The 21288-nt window shown below is 38.6% G+C and overlaps 1 protein-coding gene across 3 annotated transcripts in view; it reads left to right on the top strand.

Moving 5' to 3' along the window:
• oxsr1b (oxidative stress responsive kinase 1b) overlaps positions 1-21288 on the top strand; it is an 86064-nt gene that overhangs the window by 44626 nt on the left and 20150 nt on the right. For all 3 annotated transcript variants that reach the window (XM_022683073.2, XM_022683076.2, XM_049485869.1), the window contains exons 4-5: positions 4316-4457; positions 20485-20540. In XM_022683073.2, coding sequence (XP_022538794.1) covers positions 4316-4457; positions 20485-20540 — 198 coding nt within the window. The remainder of the gene's footprint in view (positions 1-4315; positions 4458-20484; positions 20541-21288) is intronic.

Here is a 21288-nt window from a genome sequence, read left to right as displayed (position 1 = left end):
TTTTCCCCCTCTGACATGCAAATTGCTCCTGAGGGGAGAAGCAGGAGTAGGGCTGTTTCTCTGAAATTTCACAAGCATGGAAATTACATGTGCTGCTGTTAGGCATCTTTTATCAGAACAGAGCTGCTTTTGTTCAGTTGTGGTCTGTCAGAATATAGCTCTCTGGGATCCTTTAAACTGTGTTTATTAACTGTATAAGCACTAGGGTTGGCAGATATGATGGTAAAAGTGTATGCTGGGGTTTCTTTAAACAAGGATAGTGGTTCATCAGTAGGACGTGTCTGACATGCCGAGCTTTTGCTTTGGCTATTACAGGCCAAAATACACTGTTTGGCAAAAAAAAAAAAAAAAAATGGCGTCAACAAAAAAAAAAAGGGTCACGCATATTAATATTTCATTTTACAATTTACCTTGGAGCAGAATCTACAATGATCTTTCAGAATCCATGCCATACAGCCATGCTGTTTGGAGAATAATGGGAGGTTCTATCCAGCATTAGTCTTTATAGTCATTAGACGTCCTAGTGCAGAGTGTGTTTTGTATGTTGGCTAAATCTTCATTTAAAAATCTATACCATGCTCTCACGCTGGTGCATTTGATTTAATTACTAGGTCTATGTACATTGTGTGTTTTTTTTTTGTTTTTGTTTTTTTAAGTTTCCATGAGCGTGTGTTTTTTCACATAATTTAGTTTATGTTACTTGATCAGGCCATGTAATAAGGCAAAAGCTCTAGATCGAGTGTGTTCTTTTAGGTCTGCAGAGATTTTAAATCACAAGCAGCTCCTCTTGTGTCTCATTGACAAATAAAGACAAGTTATTTTGTAAACTGTGAGTGGAAAACAAATGACAAATAGTTTTTAAAACATCAATAACCCTACATCCTTTTTACTTTCCTTTAAACAATTAAATTATTTTGAAGTTAGTTTTTTTTGGCTGTGTTCACTTTACCATGCTGAATTGGTGCATCAGATTGTTTTTAAGGGCAGTGTGGATATCCCAAATCAATTTTTTTTTTAATCATATGAGTCACTTTCTTGTGTGGTTTTAGATTGGCTGCGTGTCTGAATTTTTGGCCATGTAACATCAATGTGAACAGTCAGATCTGGTTTAATGTATATTTTAGTGCTGTCACTGTTGTTCAGGACCAGAAGTGCAGCTATTAAAAATAAGTAATGTGCATAAACATATCAGTTAGGGGTGGGGGAAATTTTAAAATTCTTAGATGCATGTTGATTCGGATATGAACGATCGCAGATCGCAGATGCCAAAAATCTATTCAGACCTGCCAACATGCACGCATTTTACATAAAGGCTACGCATTTTGACCTCCTTTGAATGTTCTAAAGCATATTGTTCGATCTCGCTTTCCCTCATTTTCTCCCAAATTTGTGTCTAAGGATGTGTTCACGGCCATTACAGATATTTTACTTTGAAAATACCAAGTACTCATGCAACAAGGAAAAGAAATCCTGTATAGGAGAAAAAGATGCATTGATATCCCTTGGTAATTGCTTTATAATCACTTCACAAACCTCTAAATCATAATCAAATCACAAGGTGCCAGGAGATTTCCCCCCCAAAAAAACAGTGTGTGCAGGAACAGATTTGTTTACATTACAGGCAGATACAAATCACTTTCATTTATAAATGTAAACTATCAAAATACCCAATTCTGGTTTTAGAAAAATAAGAAGTCAGAATTGATTTAATAAGACTTGTAATGTATGCAGATTCTTTGTTACTGTGCCTAAAAGATATAAAAGAAAAGACGTATATCTCTCTCTCTTTTTTTTTTTTGCCTGTCCTGTGTTTTGTTTCATTCAGAAAGAGGTCAGAGCTGAAACACTCAGTATGTATGAATGAATGGATGGTTAGTGTGAGATACCCCTGCAGCAGTCTGACAGGATTTCAGAATTTGAAGAAGAACTCCGGTGTAAAATGGACTTTTGGTGTAGTGAAACATTATTAAAAGTAATTACCTTTAATGAATAGCCCACCTTCATTCTCCCACAGCGTTCCGAGATCCAGAAATTTTTTAACAGATTGTCCAAACACCATTCAGTCTGTGTGACACGGGGCATAGTTTGCTCTGATAAATCACCTTTTCCTCCATTATCCAGGTTTAAAGCAGCTCCACACCTCCTTGCTAGAATCCAGAGAGCCCTGATATTTAAAATGAGACATTAATAACTTAAAAAGTGCACAAGAAGCTTATTAAAAACCTCAGTTTACATGCTAGCTTCAGCTCCGCGTGCCGCCATATTTATATTGATATCTTCATAGACATGTATATACATAGAGTTCACATAGCGTAGCAGCTGGCTCCGGGAGGCAGGCTATGCAGAGTCTGTGTAATATATCCAAAATTGTAATATACACCAAAATTGCAGTTCTCCTTCAAATCTAAGGAGCTGTTTGCCAGACAGGGATTCAGCCTAGTCCTAGACTACACAGCATTTTGAATTGAGATTTTCCATTGAGAGAGAATTTTAGTTTAGGACTAGTTCTAATTCCTGTCCATGTAGGCAAATCTATACGTTCTTAAAATTCTTGCCTCTCACAGCAGTTCAGTCAGTGTGTTGGTTTAGGACGCTTACTCCACCTTACTGTACTTGCTCTGTCTGGGACTCTCCTCAGCCAGCAGGATCTGGCTCCCCTTCAGACTCCACTTAAGATTCGACCCAGCAGTAAAGACGCTGATAGTACAGTTCTCTTTTTTTAACTTTGGAATTTGCCCAGATAGAAATGTCATGGGAAAAATTGGGGTCAACTATGAAGTTTACCTTGGAGTGTTTTTCATTTATGGCTGCTGTAGATCTTTCCCTCTGAAATAATATAAAAAATATTCCTGAGGGAAGTATATAAAACGATTCTGTGTTCTTGTTTTACTCCATCTAATTAAGTGATGCTTCTGCACAGACAGTGTTTTTTGGACAGCTGCCAGATAACTAGTGCATGTTGTAGATTGCACCGACCCTCACATGCAGACAGTGCGGGAATCTATTATGGGGGTTGATATCAAGGTTAGGCCGCCTGCAGCACACGCAGCATCCTGCTGAGCTGTGCACTGTGTGTTTTAATTTTGGATATTCAGCTGGATTATTGCATGAATTCTCAGGGCTATTAAATTCTCAGTGTCTGGGAAGCTGTGATCTAAAGAGCTCCAGTAAACAGATACACTGAACCTGAAAAGCAGCCAGAGCTGATTTATGTGCTGGCTTGATTATGACAATGAGATGTGCATGGAGATTAATTAACTTTAATGATAGAGTCTCAGCTACACAGCCCATTAAGCTGCCTTTTACACAGCGCTCCACTGTTTGTTAAATGTTGGAGATGCATCCTCTATCATTATACTTTCCATATCCAATGTGGAATGTAAGGGTGTGCCTTATCGTATTGTACATAATAATATCGCCAACATTTTTAAATATTGTGAATGATATTATACACTGAAATATTGTGCCATATCATCCACCCCTAATTATCACACCAGGCTACTACGTTTTGTCTGTTATTAGCAAAAGAAAAATTCACACTGTTTTTATTCACTGTTTATATCTAATATAGCCAGATTATGTCTGTCCGGTATTCATTTTTCTTTCTGGATATATGGACAGGGTTTGCACGGTCATGAAAAACCTGGAAAAGTCATGGATATGTTTTGGAAACAGAAAAATACACAAAGTTTTGGAAACGTCATTGAAATTAGATTTTTTTTCCCGTTTATTGACTGTTTTGCTTTAAGAAAATTATAAAATGTTTGGGTAAGTCAAAGACGTGACGTGATGCTTGAAAGTGTCCGAATTTTCTGTACTTCTGCAAATTTAACACAATTTAAAAACAGTCAATAAAGATAGGGATGGACAACTTAAGCCCATGAGATATAATCATGTAGAATTATATTTATCTAATAATTTCTTGAGATAAAATGATACAAAATCAACTGTCTGGTCTAGTAGAAGTATATAAAACTTTGCCTTCAGTATCTGTATGTATTTTAATATGTTTTCTTTTAGTTTTATATCATTCATAATTCATTTATACAGTGGTGGTAATTGGAACCAGAGGTGCCTTGACCACACAAATATATATATATATTGTATAACCCTCCACCTTGCATATATATTTTAAATAAATTAACTGGCACCCCAGGCCACAGAATTCTGCTTTTTGCCACCAGCACTGTGCACACTCTGACAGATTTCACATACTGTACCATATAAATTTTTTGTATTGTTTGAATAGTATCTAGTTTTTATTTTGTGTTTTTTCCCCTATCACCCACCCAGTGTGTTTCTTTCTTTCCATCAGGCTCTGTGCTGGATGTCATCAAGCACATCATCTCGAGAGGGGAGCACAAGACTGGAGTGCTGGATGAGGCCAGTATAGCTACCATTCTGAAAGAAGTTCTACAAGGACTTGAGTACTTGCACAAAAATGGACAGATTCACAGGTAAGAATGTCTCCTCTTGTTCATTTAATCTACAAAAGATTCCTTATTTACTTTCCCCAGTATACTTACATATTCATGCAGGTATCTAACCAGCCAATTATATGGTAGCAGCACAGTGCATTAATTCATGCTGATACAGGCCAGCAGCTTCAGATAATATTAATATCAACCATCAGAACATCTCACACACACACACACACACACACACACACACACAAACAAACACACACGACTGTGAAGACCACAGGCTGATGGAGGTTAGTGTAATGGTAGGGGGTCTGTGGCCTGATAATACATGGTTTATACTACACAACATACGCTACACACTACATTACATACTACTGTTTTGTGGCTTTTACACGATATGACTAATCCAGACCAGAATTGTATACCCATCTTTGTCATCTAACATCTGCAAGCTACAGAATGGTGTATGAATATGATGATGATGTTCAGTGTTTTTTGGGGGGGTTGGGTTTTTTTCCCAGTCACCACATGGGAATCTTATAAAACACCTTTAGGATGTGGTAGAATAGGTTTTAAAGATTTGCAGTATTAAGGAATAACATGCAAGTGTAGATGATAGAAAAACAATTACAAAGAAATGGCGTAAGTTATGACACTGTACTTTTGAGATTTGGTATAATGTAGTTGAAATTTGGGAAAAGTACATTTTCCTAAAATGCCATTGTTTTTTTTTTTTTTTTTTTTTGTGTATTTTTCTTTAGCAACACAAATTTCAGTTTGAATGATTATTAAGTGAATCACATTGTAAAGGAATCTTAAATGTTTTAAAATTTAAAATACAGTCATACTAAAAGTGCTTATGGGTGGGTGATTATGCCCTAAAAAAATAATCTTCGATTTTTCACAGAAAATCTGATTTTTCCATTGTTATAGATTCCTCCCCCCCCTTACTTAACCTAAGGATGACAAGGAAATGGTTCAAAACTAGGTTTACCTGTAAAAAAAATACAAAACATTATATATATGTATATAATCAGTTATGTGGTGTTCAGATGCTCTGAGTTGAGTCGAGTCGAGTGAATCGAGTGAATCAATGACGCAAAACATTGTTTTCAAGCCCATGTGTTCATATCACATGCTGAGTCACAGAAGAAACTTTAAAGAAGTGATTATTATTGTTTTCCACAATTACTCACGGATCCTCACCATGTGTGATGAGACAGCAGTTTTTAGAAACAGTAGTATTTATTTCTAGCCAAATATATACTTTATCCCACTGGCTGTTTGTGTCAAAAGTGCTGGTACAGTCCTCGGACTGAGTGAAATGGTTAGAAAACATGCATGCGTTAGTCTGTGGGAGGTGCTGGTAACCAAGGTAAGACTGATAAACACTTCAGAAATGAGAAGCATTTTTTTGATATTTTAGATTAAAAAGATAAAAAGTTTGTATGTAAAATCATGATTACTCCACTTTGAGAATTTAGTAATTGTGACTCAATCGTGTCAACAAGAACCTAAATCTCCTAAATAAATGTTTCCTACATCCTGTGGAATTCCAACCATAAACATTTACAATCTACAATTAAAACAAATACCTGATTATTTAATTAAACCAACAAACACTGAACTGAGATACATTTATCCACAGTATCCACATCCACAGTAACCATGTTTGTTCCTGACACTAAGCAAGTTACTGCAACCTCGCGGTTTCTTCCAACACTGCAGAGGAAGTTAATTGATATTGCTTGGAATGCTGCCACACGTGTCTTAACTGCAAAGCATAGCAATGTATTTTCACATATAAGAAAAAATGCTCGCCAGCACAGAATCCATTATGTTAAACTCAATTCCATGATCTACGACCACTCCAGAGCTAACCGAACTTGGCAAACTTAGTCCCAAGTAGCGTAAGCTTCACAAGATGGAGTATAATAATTAATGTAGCGTTTGTGTACGGTCTAGATACTGTGTTGTGTGAGCTCAGCACTTTCAAAGCTGACACGTTCAGTGAGTCCAGAGGCATTTCTCTCTCTCTAATGGAGAAAAGAGGAAGGATGACACTTAGCTGATCGATCATGTGTTCGTACAGACGAACCACTGAAATACCTTCTCAGACAGAGATGGACATCACACTTCCATTAACCTCAACCTGCAGATAAGTAGTGCTGCAGAAATCCGGTCTCCAATGATGGGTCTATTAGAAAGTTATCGTGAGATTAAGTGTAGGAAACCAGTCATGATTTTATCAGACACACAGATGGCAGTCTCACGAACCTAGTCTCCTAGGTTCATGATTATGATTATCATACTCTTTTTGTACAGTGCTGTTAAGAGCCTCAAGACTATAGCATTAGCATAAGCTACAGACAATCTTGCTAAATATCACTAGTTTGTAGCTACAGTTTGTGTTTGATGTTGGGCTGTTTTTAAGACCACCTTTTCTGAGTTCAAGTTGAGTCCAAAACTGTGCTCAAATCAAGCTCATTTCATCATTTTTTCATTCATTTTAAAATGTCTAGTGGTCTCTAGTATGAATGAATGCCATGTGAGCTGTTTTTTTTTTTTTGATGAAAACAGTGCTCTGGTGTTTCTGTATTACCCTGCTTTATTTCACTGGATTATTGCTCTCTGAAGAAGGACAGGATTTCGGCTCTTGCTCATGAATATTCATACATGCAGACAAATTGCCTCTGATTGGCTAACAGCACTGCAGCAGAGAATGCCTACCTGTCTTCCCCCCACCGTCAATTTTACAGCTCTGAAACTCAAAGGACAAAATGTTTTCAGAAAGATAGTTCTGTCCTGTTGTGCTACTTTGTCAAAACGTAACCTAGTGTATATTTAAGGTCTCTGTAAAATGAGAAATCAACCGGAGATCCGATTTAAACCTATAGATACTTACACAAGATAGCGAACACTAACTAGCTGGTGTAAACAGAGCTGGCTTCAGCTCTGTGTGTGGGTGGTCTCAAGCCAAGTTGGGCAAGATGAATACTAATTCACGGGTTGACGTAGACACGATGCTTTTCCTGATTGACTCATTTTTCTGAATATTTTCTTTTACTAGCTGCTGCAGACAATGGCGGTTGAGGAAAAGTTTCATATGCAGCATGCATATACAACTCAGAGAGACCTACTGTATTTCACAAAGAACAAGAAAAATTGAGTTTTAGCAGAAGGAGACCTTTAAGGAGACCTTAGTGGGTTGAGACAAAAACTTAAGGGGCTGAAACCAAATCAGGATCAAAGCTAGAGGCATAAAAACATCTAAGACCAAAGCCTAAGGGTGCTGAGATAGATCTAGGAGTCTCTAGTAGATTCTAGGAGTCTTTGGCGGGATGAGGCCAAGTCGAAACTGAGTCTTAAGAGGGTGAGGGCCAAGTCTAAAGGGGGTAAATCCCTTATATTTAAAGGGTGCCATCTTCTAACAGTAGTATTAGGATCCCCTCACAATTTCTCCAAGATCTCTCAATGGGACTTGAGAGAAATGGACTCTCAAGAATGGTAACCACTTCAGAACTTACCAGCACTTTGTTTCCATCCATTTCTGAGTGCTTTTCGATGTATCGTTTGGGGTCATTGTCCTGCTGGAAGACCCTTGACCTAGGACACAAACCAGCTTTCTGAAACTGAACCTTATATTGCGACCCACAATTTGGATATCTTCAGATTTCATGATGACTTGCACACAGTCAAGGCACCCATTGCCAGAGGAAGCAAAACAACCCCAAAACATCTTCAAACCTTTACTGTAGTTTACTGTGTTTGACTGTAGGTAGTATGTTCTTTTCTTTGTAGGCCTAATTCCATTTTCAGTAAACAGTAGAATGGTGTGCTTTACCAAAAAGCTCTATCTTTAGTCTCATCTGTCCACAAGACCAGACTTGAGTTTTCCAGCACCAACATTGCCAGTATAGACTCAGAAACACCTGTGTCTGTGTACTGTTTTTAGCACATTCTGGTGGTAGCCCCCAGCTTTTAAATAAAATGCCAGAAAACGAATAGATTAAAGCTGAGGGACTAATTAAAGCAAAGAGGCTATAGGCTAATCTGCCAATTTACGCTAATAGAATATAAGCTCTTAAGACAAGTGCAATTAATTATAAAATCCTTTTTCTCCCCAGACAAGAATAAGGGTAAAAATGGAAAAATCAGGGAATAAAGTACAGACCAATAATGTTACAGCAGCTGTTTCCAGCACTGTTGTTGTAATGTCAGCAGAATACACCAAAGGTGATTTGTTTGTGGAGCATATGCAGCCTACGCCTAAAAGCTTGAAAGAAGCTCAGTCATGCTTTTCGTTTTGCCAGTGAAGTTATTCATCTTGAAGATATCGCTGAATATTTAAATAATGTATTACGTGGATTACGTCAAATACTCCCAGGACTGTACTGTTGTCCATATTGTGTTTTTCTACATACTGAAATTGGTGGATCTCTTTTGCATCAGCTCCAAATGTAGAGCATCTTTAACTCATTGCTGTTTATCACACTACAGCTTCATACTGTACAAGCATCCATCAGAGCTTCCATCATCCATTCCATCCTCCTTTCAGCTCTCTCAGATCATCCCCAGTGTGGTCTCTTTAATATTAATTGCCTTCTTTTCATTTCTTGTTTTCCACTGTATAGAGCAGTTAAAGCAGGCAGTGTCAATAATTCATGCTCTTTTAGCCTGGTTAAGTACCTGGGACTTGTTAGCATGTGGCTCAGAATATTAATCAGGGAGGGCTCATCACTTTGCCTTTTGTGTTGTGGGAAACATTCCTGGAAGACAAAGGAGAATAAAACAAGATTTTGGGGGGGAAAAATAAAAGACAGAGTTTCTTTGATTTTACCAAATTGAAAACCTCTGGAATATAATAAAGAGAAAGATGAATGATCACAAGCCATCAAACAGCAACTGAACTGCTTGATTTTTTGCAGCAGGAGTGGCATAAAGTTATCCAAAAGCAGTGTGTAAGACTGGTGGAGGGGAACATGCCAAGATACATGAAAACTGTGATAAAACCAGTTATTCCACCAAATATAGATTTCTGAACTCTTAAAACTTTATGAATATGAACTTGTTTTCTTTACATTATTTAAGGTCTGAGAAATGTTGTCTGTAGTTTTTTTCTTTCTTTTCTTGGGGCGGCATTTTGGAAACTGTGGGGTGTGTGTGCTATAAAACAACACTGCCATTGTGTTAAATTAGTATCAGGCTGCTTATCAAGTAGAGTCATAGGAATTTAGCAGTTTTGACTGAAATGCGAGTCACTCATCAGAAAAATGTGTCCAGTTTTAGTCAATAGTTTGTTTGGTTTTAGCTTTTATCTAGTTAAGTTTTTAGTATGTTATGTACACTAATGTAGTGGAGATGATGTAAGGAGGCTTCATCCATGTTCAGCAGCTGTAGAACACATTGAGCACATTATGTGTTTTATATCTGGATAATATCTAGGTGTATTTTGTCTAAGATTCAGTATATGCAAAGGTATCATTGATCAGGTAGAAGTATAGATACTAGGGTTTAAAACTACAGCTCTGGAAAAATAGAGACTTCAGTTTCTGAATCAGTTTCTCTGATTTTGCTATTTATGATTATATGTTTGAGTAAAATGAACATTGTTGTTTTATTCTATAAACTACAGACATTTCTCCTAATTTCAAATAGAAATAGTAATTTACAGCATTTATTTGCAGAAAATGAGAACTGGCTGAAATCTTGGCATGTTCTCCTCCACCAGTCTTGCACACTGCTTTTGGACAACTTTGACACTCCTGGTGCAAAAATTCAAGCAGTTCAGTTTGGTTTGATGGCTTGTGATCATCCGTCTTCTTCTTGATTAAATTCCAGAGGTTTTCAATTTGGTAAAATACGTGGTGTCTAATTTTTTTACAGAGCTGTTTTAAATGTTTCACTGTATCCTTCTTCTAATCTACTGTTATCTTCAGAGAAATTCCCACAGTGCTGCAGGCTGAGGATGGTGTCACTTTATAGCTTCTCGAGGACGCCTGAGGATGCTGTTTTAGACTACAAAGAATAAGGACTGGATTGGACTTAAAATAGCTGATACCCCATCCAATAAAATACTGGGTCAGATCAGGACATTCCACTGAGTTTACTGAGTTTACTGAGTTTACTGGAGAATATTAAAGTAACTTGTAACCAAATCATTCAGGTAGGCATGTGTGCGTTATATACTGTGCCCAAATCTCCAAAATATTACATCATGTATGAAATTCCGCAATTAAATCATATTTAATTGGGGAAAGTATTGGTGGGGACTTGTTAATGATATAGTGTACAAGCAATGAATGATTGGTATTAATAGGCTCAGAACCAATGTGCCACACCACTAAACCACCTCCATTAGCCTGGTTGGTTTCATAAAGTCATGGTGTTGCGCTACAATTGTACAGAGAGTGGTTATCTGAGTTACTGTAGCCTTTCTGTCAGCTCTAACCAGTCTGACCAACCTCTGTTGATCTTGCTCTCATCAACTAAGTTTCTAAGTTTAATTTTTTAATCTGTTAAAAATTCCTGTATTTTTTAATATCACTATACAGCTCTGGAAAAAAGAGACCAAATTTTATACTTGATTTTACCAAATATAATCAAGGGGAAGATGGAGGATCTCAAACCAAGCTGAACAGCTTGAATTTTTGCACCAGGAGTAGCATACAATTATCCAAAAGCAGCATGTAAGACTGGTGGAGGAGAACATGCCAAGATGCATAAAAACTGATTAATAACCAGTGTTATTCCACCAGATATTGATTTCTGAACTCTTAAAACGTTATGTATATGACCTTGATTTCTTTGCATTATTTGAGGTCTGAAAGTGCTTTTTTGTTATTTCAGTCATTTCTCATTTTCTGCAAACAAATGCTCTTAATTACAGTATTTTTATTCGTAATTTGGGAGAAATGTTGTCTGTAGTTTATAGAATAAATCAACAATGTTCATTTTTACTCAAACATATAACTATAAATAACAAAATCAGATAAACTGAACTGCACTGTTATGCATTTCCTTCTGCCCCATGATTATTGGCTGTTGAGACGATTTCATAAATGTTTACTTGTACAGATGTTTCTCTAACAAAGTGCTCAGTGAGTGTACAGTATACACTGGAAAAAGAGAAGAGGCTGTGTTCAGACTCGAGTGTATCTACTGCATCTTCTCATATAGGCCAGAAAACACTTTTGAGAGCAGCGTGATGAGCATGTGTTTGCCCTGTAAGCTGGATCATATGAGTGAGGGGTGGAGAGAGGACGAGGAATGACAAAGTATCTGGTAGGGAGTCAGAGGGGATCACATGATGACCCGATCTCGAACCAGCAGAACGCAATTAGAGGCAGCGGCCCAGGCCAGAGCTACTTTCCGACCACTCGTTCACATCATCGTGTTTTCCCACTGCAGTCCCCACCCCCCCACCCCCACCCCCCCCTAGTCTTACAGGCCCACGATAAGCTACAGTTTGCACCTTGGCCTTTGAGGCTTCAGAGGGTGCTGTAATTACTTGCACATGGTTCACAGTTTGTCTTTTGTTTTTGCTCAGGCGAGTCAGATGGGTTTTGTCAGATGGATGTGGCCGGAGGTGGTATGTGCCAGTCATCTGGGAACAGCTTGAGGACCGCATGATCTTTTGGGGAAGCTAGAGAACATCCCTGTTCTGCTATTGTGGCGATGTTTGGTTGATTGCTCTGTGCTGTCACCGGTTTATGGTCATGTAGTAATTTCGTGGCTCAAGAATGATTTGTTGTCATGGGAACCTCAAGGTGAAAGTCAGCACAGCTCATCATTGCACTGGAGGGAATGACCGAGCCAGTGATGAGAGCGGGGAGATCTTTAGGTTGGTATAAATCTAAAGGACGTCTTTTATAACAGCTACACCTGCATGGCCGCAGGGAACATTGGCATCTATAAATAAATGAAGCACTTAATTCATCCTCGACCTTAAAGGAGAAGCTTGCTTCTTACTTCAGTGCCTTTTCTGAAATCCTACCATTCATAAGATCCATGCTTTCTGTTTTAAATGTGCAAGTCTGCTGTGTGTGCTGCAGAGTGCTTACAAAACAGAATTGAAGGGGTTTAATAAAAACAGATTTGTGTATATTTTTTAGGACACTGGAGTAAATATTGTGAAGAATCTTTCAGGGGTGTTTTTATAAAACAGCATGTGTTTGTCGCTCATCGTTTTAATCGAAACAGCTGTGATGTCCTTATGTGCATGCAGGCAGAGTAACAGATCCTAAAGCGAGGATTAATTAACGATGATTTTATTACAGTGAGGCACAAACTTAAACATGGTCATTTTTTTTAAACAGTAGAGCACCCATCCTAGTTCAGATACAGATATGTTTGTAAAAAAAAAAAAATTCACATCTCATTAGAGATGAGAGTTCAGTCCCAGATGAAAGCTTCAGTTCCAGATTTCTCCTAAACGCTCCCAGCCAGCACCCCTGTGGATGTGTTCAATTCCATCTTAGTTAACAGCATCAAGCTTGTAGAGTTATGGGGAAGAACGTGCAGATGCTGTACATGTAAAGATCTATGCTGTGGTAGCACAGAGTCTTCACAGAGATAAGATGTGTCCATTAGCTTCCCCTGTAGCACAGTGCTCCCTTGAGACCCGTCGGAGATGCCGTGGTTACTCCCCATCTTTATGACTGCTGTCAGCACAACACTAGCATTGCACTCTGCGTGTGTGCGCATGTCTGCCTCTGTTGTCAGGTTGGATTGCACCTCCATGCATGTATAAATACAGTATACTGCATGTGTGGACCTGTGCGTGCCCATTTCAGCCCTGCTCTGCTAGTAGTAGTCATGCATGCTTGTGGATGACTGGAATGTTAGGCACCTGGGTGTGGGTCTAATATGGTTTAGGCACGAGTTTGGAATACCTGGTGATGATAACAAATGCCATCATTGTGTTTGTTAAAAAATATGTAAAAAGGAACAATTATTTCCATCTGTTGCTGAAGCATTAATCACCAATATGAGACTCTTTAAAGCTGCATTTTGCAAGATTTGGTGTTTTGCTCCTGGTTTCCCCTCTACAGTGAATACAGATCAGACTTTGAGCTCTTACTTATGGTACACATGCATTTACTGACAAGCTGATAGGTGGTAAAGACCTGGTATCAGAGGTAAAAGAACCATGTTCCTTAATCAGGCCGCGGAATGTTATAGAATTTCACACAAATGTGACCAAAGTTACATGATGCAATTGGCTTCTTAAGTTCTGATAAAGAGGCGGGCTATATTGCATTAAGTATAATAAATGTAACTACTAATAGAGCTTTAATCACTAATATGAGACCTTTTTAAACAGCATTTTGCAAAAATTGGTTTATTTTTTCTTGCTCCTGGGATCTCGCTTCAGTTCGGAACATTCACTTTTACACCATTGCTATGAATACAAATCATATTTTGCTGTCCAAGTTTCTGAGAAACAACAACTTTAAAGGAGAGAGAAAATACCTTCTAAACTTTAAATGGACATCAATGGAAAGAGGGTTTTGAAATATTTATTTTTGTCCCTTCATCAAGAAATTTTGGCACACTGTAAGGAACAGTTTGTGTGTTCAAATTATGTAGTAAACTAAAAATGGACAAAAGTGGAGATACTTGTTTTTCATTAGACAGCGATGATATACATTTGTTGACAAGCTAAGAAGTACAGGCATGGAATCTGATGTAATAGAAGCATGGCGCATTTTACATAAATAGGAATTATGAAGGAAACTAAGATAACTAAGGTAGATTCCATTCCCGATCAATTTCTAGGCTGTTGTTAAAGGTTTGCTGTATGTGTTTTGTGGACTGCTATGAAATTGATATGTTGTCTCAGGTGGTTGGTATGGTGTCTCAGGTGGTTGGTATGGTGTCTCAGGTGGTTAATGTGGTCTCAGGTCGTTGGTATGGTGTCTCAGGTAGATGGTATGGTGTCTCAGGTGGTTGGTATGGTGTCTCAAATGGTGTCTCAGGTGATTGGTATTGTGTCTCAGGTGGTTATTATGGTCTCAGGTGGTTGGTATGGTGTCTCAGGTGGTTGGTATGGTGTCTCATATGGTGCCTTAGGTGGTTGGTATGGTATCCCAGGTGGTTGGTATGATTCCTTAGGTGGTTGCACACATGTTGCCAAATGGCTGCCATGATGCCCCATGTATTTGGTTGTGTGCTACAACTGTAATTGTGTTATTGTTACGTTTGAACGCCACCCCAAACTTTTGCACCCAATTCATTCTTATGGGAAAAGAAACCCACAAAAATATGTTGCATGCAGAAAACCCTGCACCCTAGCAAATTGCCATATACACACCCGCATCAATCAGACCAAACAATTTAGAGTTGTAACTGTGTCCATATCTTGAGAACTCTGAGACAAGATATGCAGTATAAATCCAACAGAAGATGAGATGAAGAAGGTGATGTTACCATTGCATTTGCACAATTGGAAGCAGCGTAATCTTTGTAAATGTATAGAAGCTCATGGCAAACTGTTCTGAGCATACTTTTATAATGTTAAAAAGTGTAAAAACTTAAAATGGAAACATGAACATATGTTTGTAGTTAAAGTTGGCCTGTCTGTGTTCACGAGGGAGGGGTGTGTGCGTTATTGTGTTTCAGAACCTCAGTAGGGGCCCCTGTGTTCGTGTGTGTGTTTGTGTCTGTTCATGTGTGTATTCGTTTTTCTACCTTTGTAAGGACCAGACCAGATGTCATCCATGTCATAATTTGTCAGTTTATGAGGACATTTTGGTGGTCCTCATACTTTGGATTTTTTTTTTTTACAAAAATGTATAAATTAATTACAAAATAAAAGTGAAATCATTTACATTTACTTACTGAGGTTAGGCTTAGGTATAGTAAACATTAGCTACAGTTATTATGTGAATAGAACGTCCTCACGAGAATAGCAAAACCTGTCTGTGTGTAAGATGTAGGGAAAGGGAGAGATTACAGTTCTGTGCCTCTGGAGAGTAGAACTGGAGCCCACTCATAGCGAGGTATTCTGTGTGTTTTATGGTGTGTGTTTTATGACGTCTGGACCCGGCCTCGCTCCTCTGAGCATCTTGAGATAATATTTCCTATACTGCCCCCACTTGGACAACCCAGTCCACTTATAAAACACATTCCAGGCCGCATCAGAAAGGGTAATCAAGTCAAGTCAAGTCAAGAGGCTTTTATTGTCATTACATCTGAGTACAGGTACACAGTGTGATGAAATTACGTTCCTCCGGAACCATGGTGCAACATAGAACCACAAGCAATAGACAACATAAAGTGCAGGAGTGACGACAGTGCAACATAAAATTATAAAATTATAACACTAAATAACAATAAATACAATAAATACAAAAGACGAGACAAGGACAGGACAGTGCAGTACCGATACGGTATAATAAAGTGTATAGTGGGGATAAGGTGCAGAGATGTGTGACATACTGTAACATATATAATCACAGCAGTTACTGAGGTAGAGTTTATAGTTTTTAAGAGTGCAGCAAATAAAGTCATGTCAGCCTCTGTGTGCTGACTGGGTGTGTGTGTGGGTGAAGTTCAGTTCTTTGTGAGTGAAAAGGGGGGGGGGGTGTACAGTTTAGTTTTGTGTAAAGGGGGGGGGGGGTGTACAGTTTAGTTTTGTGCGAGTGTGTTGGGTGAGTGGTGGGTGGGGTGGGAGTTCAGTTCTGTCTCTGTGCGTTGAGAAGTCTGACTGCCTGGTGGATGAAGCTGTTGCAGAGTCTAGTAGTGGAGGCTCGGATGCATTCGGATGTATTCATGTATTCACTCCTTCACTGCTCTGACCTTTGTTTAGAAATTAGGCCTAAATCCTGTTGGCTTCAGACTGAAACCAAGCGAAATTAAATTACACTGATATGAGGGAGGTATTTGATAGCGTAGTGCCTGTTCATGATCAGTCAAATTACTGTTTCCCTGGAGGCTCTTTTGCGTTTCTTTTTTCCCACCTAACACATTTGTAACTGTGTGTAGTATTGACTTTCAATGCTAAACCCTTCACATCTGTATAGTTGTGGCTGTTAAATTGAGTTATTTAGCTACCTACATTTGTCTGCTTTTTATGATGAGCCGTTTAAGTGGAGTAATTTGAGTTATGGAAGCATATTCTGTCTCATCATTAAACATAACACTGATCAATACTCAATCGGTAAGTTTATTTTTGTGTTTAACTTTTGAATGTAACATACAGCTGTATGATATATGTTTGAGTAAAATGAACATTGTTGTTTTATTATATAAACTGCGGACAGCATTTCTCCAAAGACAAAATATTGTCATGTAGAGCATTTATTTGGAGAAAATGAGAAATGGCTGAAATAATAATAAAAAGATGATGCAGAGCTTTCAGACCTCTTTCAAATAATACAAAGGAAACACATTCAAATCAATATTTGATGGTATAACCTTGGTTTTTAATCACAGTTTTCATGCATCCTGGCATGTTCTCCACCAGTCTTACACACTGCTTTTGAATAACTTTGACACTCCTGATGCAAAAATTCAAACATTTCAGATTGGTTTGATGGCTTGTGATCATCCATCTTCCTCTTGATTATATTCCAGAGGTTTTCAATTTGGTAAAATCAAAGAAACTCATCATTTTTTAATTGTCTCATCCAGAGCTGTATTTCCATACATTCACTCTACGTTAGTGTTTGTGGATACTACCTTCTATTAAATGCATTCTGTTACAGTACTTTGAAATGTACCCATTTCAGCTTGTCCAGCCCCCTGTAGGGAAATACTGTCAGTAGAATATTGGAATACTGGAGCATATAAACATCAACATGTTGGTACTATGCCTAATTCCAGGTATGGAAAAGAGGGGTATAAATAGCATTGAGCTGTAGAGCAGTGGAACTGTGTTCTCTGGAATGATGGTGCTTCATCCAGTACTTTTGGGATGAGTTGGGATGAGGTGAAGTGGTGATCATCCAGTGAGATCATCTTGAATGCAATACAATTCTCAATGCAATGCTCTAAAATCTAGCAAAAAGCATTCTCTGGACAGCAGACATATTTACTTCAGCAAAAGCAAGGTCATTTGTTCTTTAACGCCCTTTATTCCAGAAGAAACTCCCAGAAGTGAATGAGCAGTGTCCTAATTACACTGTCCATATAGTGTAGCTCCGCTTATATTCAGTGTCAGTGTCAGCTGTTTGTGCCCTCACTGTTGGGCTGTACTCAACTTTGCCCCTGCCACTTAGCCCTACCCCATTCATTGACTGACTGTTGGGATGTAACCACTACCCTATCCATTGTGCATGTTCTTGCTTAGGGGTAGTGTGTCCCAATTCCTGTTGGAATAGAGGGGTAGGGTGAAGTTTTAGTATTATATTGCCTGAAAACAGTGATTTCACACTTCAAACAGATGGTTAGAGAGAAGGTTATGGTTGTGCAACCTGCAAATGTAAAATTTTGTTTATTAAAAATTAAGAGAAACATTGCGTTATCTAGTTTATTGTAGTTTCTGTGTATTATGGCCCTTTTCGTCATAACAAGCATAAATAAATCCTAGTAGTACATCTCTGTAACAAGATGTCCCACTTTATCACCTGAGGCTGCTGCAGAGTTTAAGGTGGAATGGGAAAATGTGAACAAATTTAGTATTTTGCTTATTAAAATTTAGGATAACCATTGCATTATCTTACTTTATTGTTATTATGGTGTATTATGGCCCTTTTCTTCATAACAAGCATACAAAAAATTCCTAGTAGTATATCTCTGTAGCTAGCTAAATTTTCCATTCCGCCTTAAATGGTGTAGCAGGGTTTTTTTCAGCTGAGGCTGCCTCATGATTTAAGATGGAATGGGAAATTCGAACAAGAATCTTCCCATTTTAAAATTAGGGGTGAATGATGATAAATAATTGACACATTTAGTATTATATAATAATTGTCTTGTATGATGTATTCCGCTTACAGACATGGCATTGTGGATTAAAGAATGCTAGGTCTGCACAGTTTTGGATATGGCATGTTTTTCAGGGCTTCTGTAGGCTTTAAGACAAGGGTAAACATTGGAATTATTGTTTTTATGACCTGGTTAAAGAGTTCTTCTACTTGGTGGAAAACGTTATATGTAATGTTTAATTACATCGATTTTATTTTAACATGTATTAAATCTTTTATTATTTTAACATTGCTTTATCAAAATGCTTTCAATGAGCCATTAAGCAGCTAGAAAGTTTTTTTCAGTTATCCATATGTTTAAATGGCCACACCCATTCTTACATTCTAGTCACCCTTGCTTGATGGCAGGAATATTTGATGTCCAGTACAGCTGGCTGACCTGTTTCTAAATCTGTGTTTCTGTTCCTACGGCCTATTGTTATTCTCACAGCTCTCCTCCATCATATAAAACAGCATATTATACCTCACCACTCGCAACTCAAAAGCCTACACCCTCCAGTTGTGAGTAAATACTCTCACAATCACAATGCTGGATTGCAGCAGAAAGGCAGAGTGAAGAATGCAGCGTGCACTCGAGCAGAGGATTTTAAATAGGCATAAGCGCTATAAACGCTTCAGCGTGGGAGTGAAATGAACTGTTTCTGACTCTCAGTCAACTGGAAGGTCATCCCACTGTCTAGACGCACATCTTTCTTCCTCTCTCTCTGTCTCTCTCTGTCTCTCTCTTTTTCTGTTTCTCTCGTTCTTCCAATCTGAGGTGACCTCCAGCAAGAGCCTTTGTCGTGAGTCTGTCGCCATGACTACAGCTGGCAAGACTGTCCAGTTTGTGGCTTAGCGAGCAACACACACACACACACACACACCCTACCCTACCCGAAACACACACAGCTGTCCTCAGCTGAATCTGCTCCTTGCCTGTGGGACTTGTGCTCTTGATTTGCTCCGTTCAGAGTGCACAGATACGGTGTGAGGTCACTGCAGGACAGAGGATTACAGTCTTCTGTCTAAAATAGAATTCACTGACTGAACTTTCACTACAAAAAAAAAACTTCCACTATGCATTGCTGAGTTCAGCTGTGCGCAGTCTGACCTAGTGGTTCACTATTGCATTTTTTTCCCCATATTGATTTTAGAGCTATTTCAATGCTTTTTTTTTGTCCCGTGACTTTTGCCATGTTGCATGGCAGTAAAAAAAAGGATGTCTCTTCAAACTTGAAGATGAAAAAATGATCAGTCTTTATTACAAGAGCAGTTGCATGATACATGGATGTAACTCTGGTTCAGCGGAGCTGGACTGAACAACCAGTAACTGAAGAACACACCGTATATACATTCAAACAATACCCCCTTCTATCTAAGCTCCTCCTGTTAAGGATGTGGTATCAGAGGTGTATTACTAAGAGGAGAGCAGCTGAAACAACATTACTGACTCCGATTGAATTCTGATACCTTCATGTCTAGGCCAGATCCCTCTACTACTTGTGATGGTTGTTGAATACACTTATTCACAGAGAGAACTGTTGTAGCCCTTCCTCGTTTGCCCTATTTGTACGTTAATTATGACAAATGGTTTCTCCTCCACATATTTGGGGAGAGATATCCTGGTTTGTAATTTACTTATGACAGTCATGCTATTGAGTGAAGTGAGGTAAGCCAGTCACCTTTTGATCAGTAATACACTTCTTACAGCGGTCTAAATAATGCTGCACTGACCTGGGAGATATATAAAACTTTGGTCTCCTCTAGTGCTGGGTGGTATACAGCGCGGGGAACTATAACTGGTATGGATTTCTCTCATACCACCATACCGCTAGAGGCGCTGTGGAGTGGCGTGCGGAACATATTGATCACTGTTAGGACGCATTTTTTGTTGGTACACCTCAAAGATGTGTTCAGTTTCTGCTTGCAGAGCTGCAGTTTTCATTAACATTGAGGAGCAACTGTACATTGACAGTTATTATGGGTGTGCCATATCGTATTGTACGTAGTAATACCGCCAACAATTCTTAATATCGTGAACTACCCTGAAATATTGAATACCATGAAATATCGTGTGTGTGTGTGTGTGTGTGTGTGTGTGTGTTTGTGGAACTCATTGTTAAACTGTGTGTGTCTTCTGTGTGTTTTGGCAGGGATCTGAAGGCTGGAAACATCCTGCTGGGAGAGGACGGCTCCGTTCAGATTGCAGGTACGTAGCTCACTTTCTCTGTTTAGAAACAGAGTTCCTCTCCATTCCATTTCCTGTGATTCAGCTCTCTGGATGAGAACAGTGACTGTTCTCACTTGGATATTGCCAACTTTGGGAATTCAACTGAAGTCCAGATAAAGCATTCTCATAGATATCTGCATTAGACTAGGAGCTCTAAGAACTGACGTTCTGATGAAAGAGAAAGAGCTGACACCGCTGATGTGATTGCTTTGTTAGAGCTTTTTGTGAGAATGATGTCATTCATATCCAGGTTTTCCAAGACCCACCTGACCGTTCACTCGACTAAGTGCTCTCAGCTTTAAGCCTCTGTAATCTAAAAGTGTGTCATTTTAGCCTTAGTTGGCTGGAATGCAGTCTATACTGTAATGTTTAGCCTGCTAGCTAATCTATCTAAGCCTAGCTAATAGCCTAGCTGGCACTGAATACAAATGTGTACAGTGAGTAGTCTGTTGCATTAGAATTTTCTTCACTACTCAATTACAACACCAGTTACTTGACATCGATCTCTCAGACTCAAGATTGTATCCATAGAAGAATTACAAACTTGTAGAACCTTAAAAAACAGGTTCCACTGAACAGCGGTTGGTTAGCATAGAAGCTGTACTGGTGTATACATTTACATTTACGTATAAGGTATTAGCAGACGCCCTTATCCAGAGCGACTTACAACAGTGCTTCGATGTTCCTTCAAATATCCAAAGCTAGTTTGTAGTAGGATCAAGAAATA

Source organism: Astyanax mexicanus, chromosome 1 (assembly GCF_023375975.1).
Source record: "Astyanax mexicanus isolate ESR-SI-001 chromosome 1, AstMex3_surface, whole genome shotgun sequence".
NCBI classification, from domain to species: domain Eukaryota; kingdom Metazoa; phylum Chordata; class Actinopteri; order Characiformes; family Acestrorhamphidae; genus Astyanax; species Astyanax mexicanus.
Note: the sequence above shows the minus strand (reverse complement) of the source record. Positions and strands in the feature narration are given on the sequence as shown.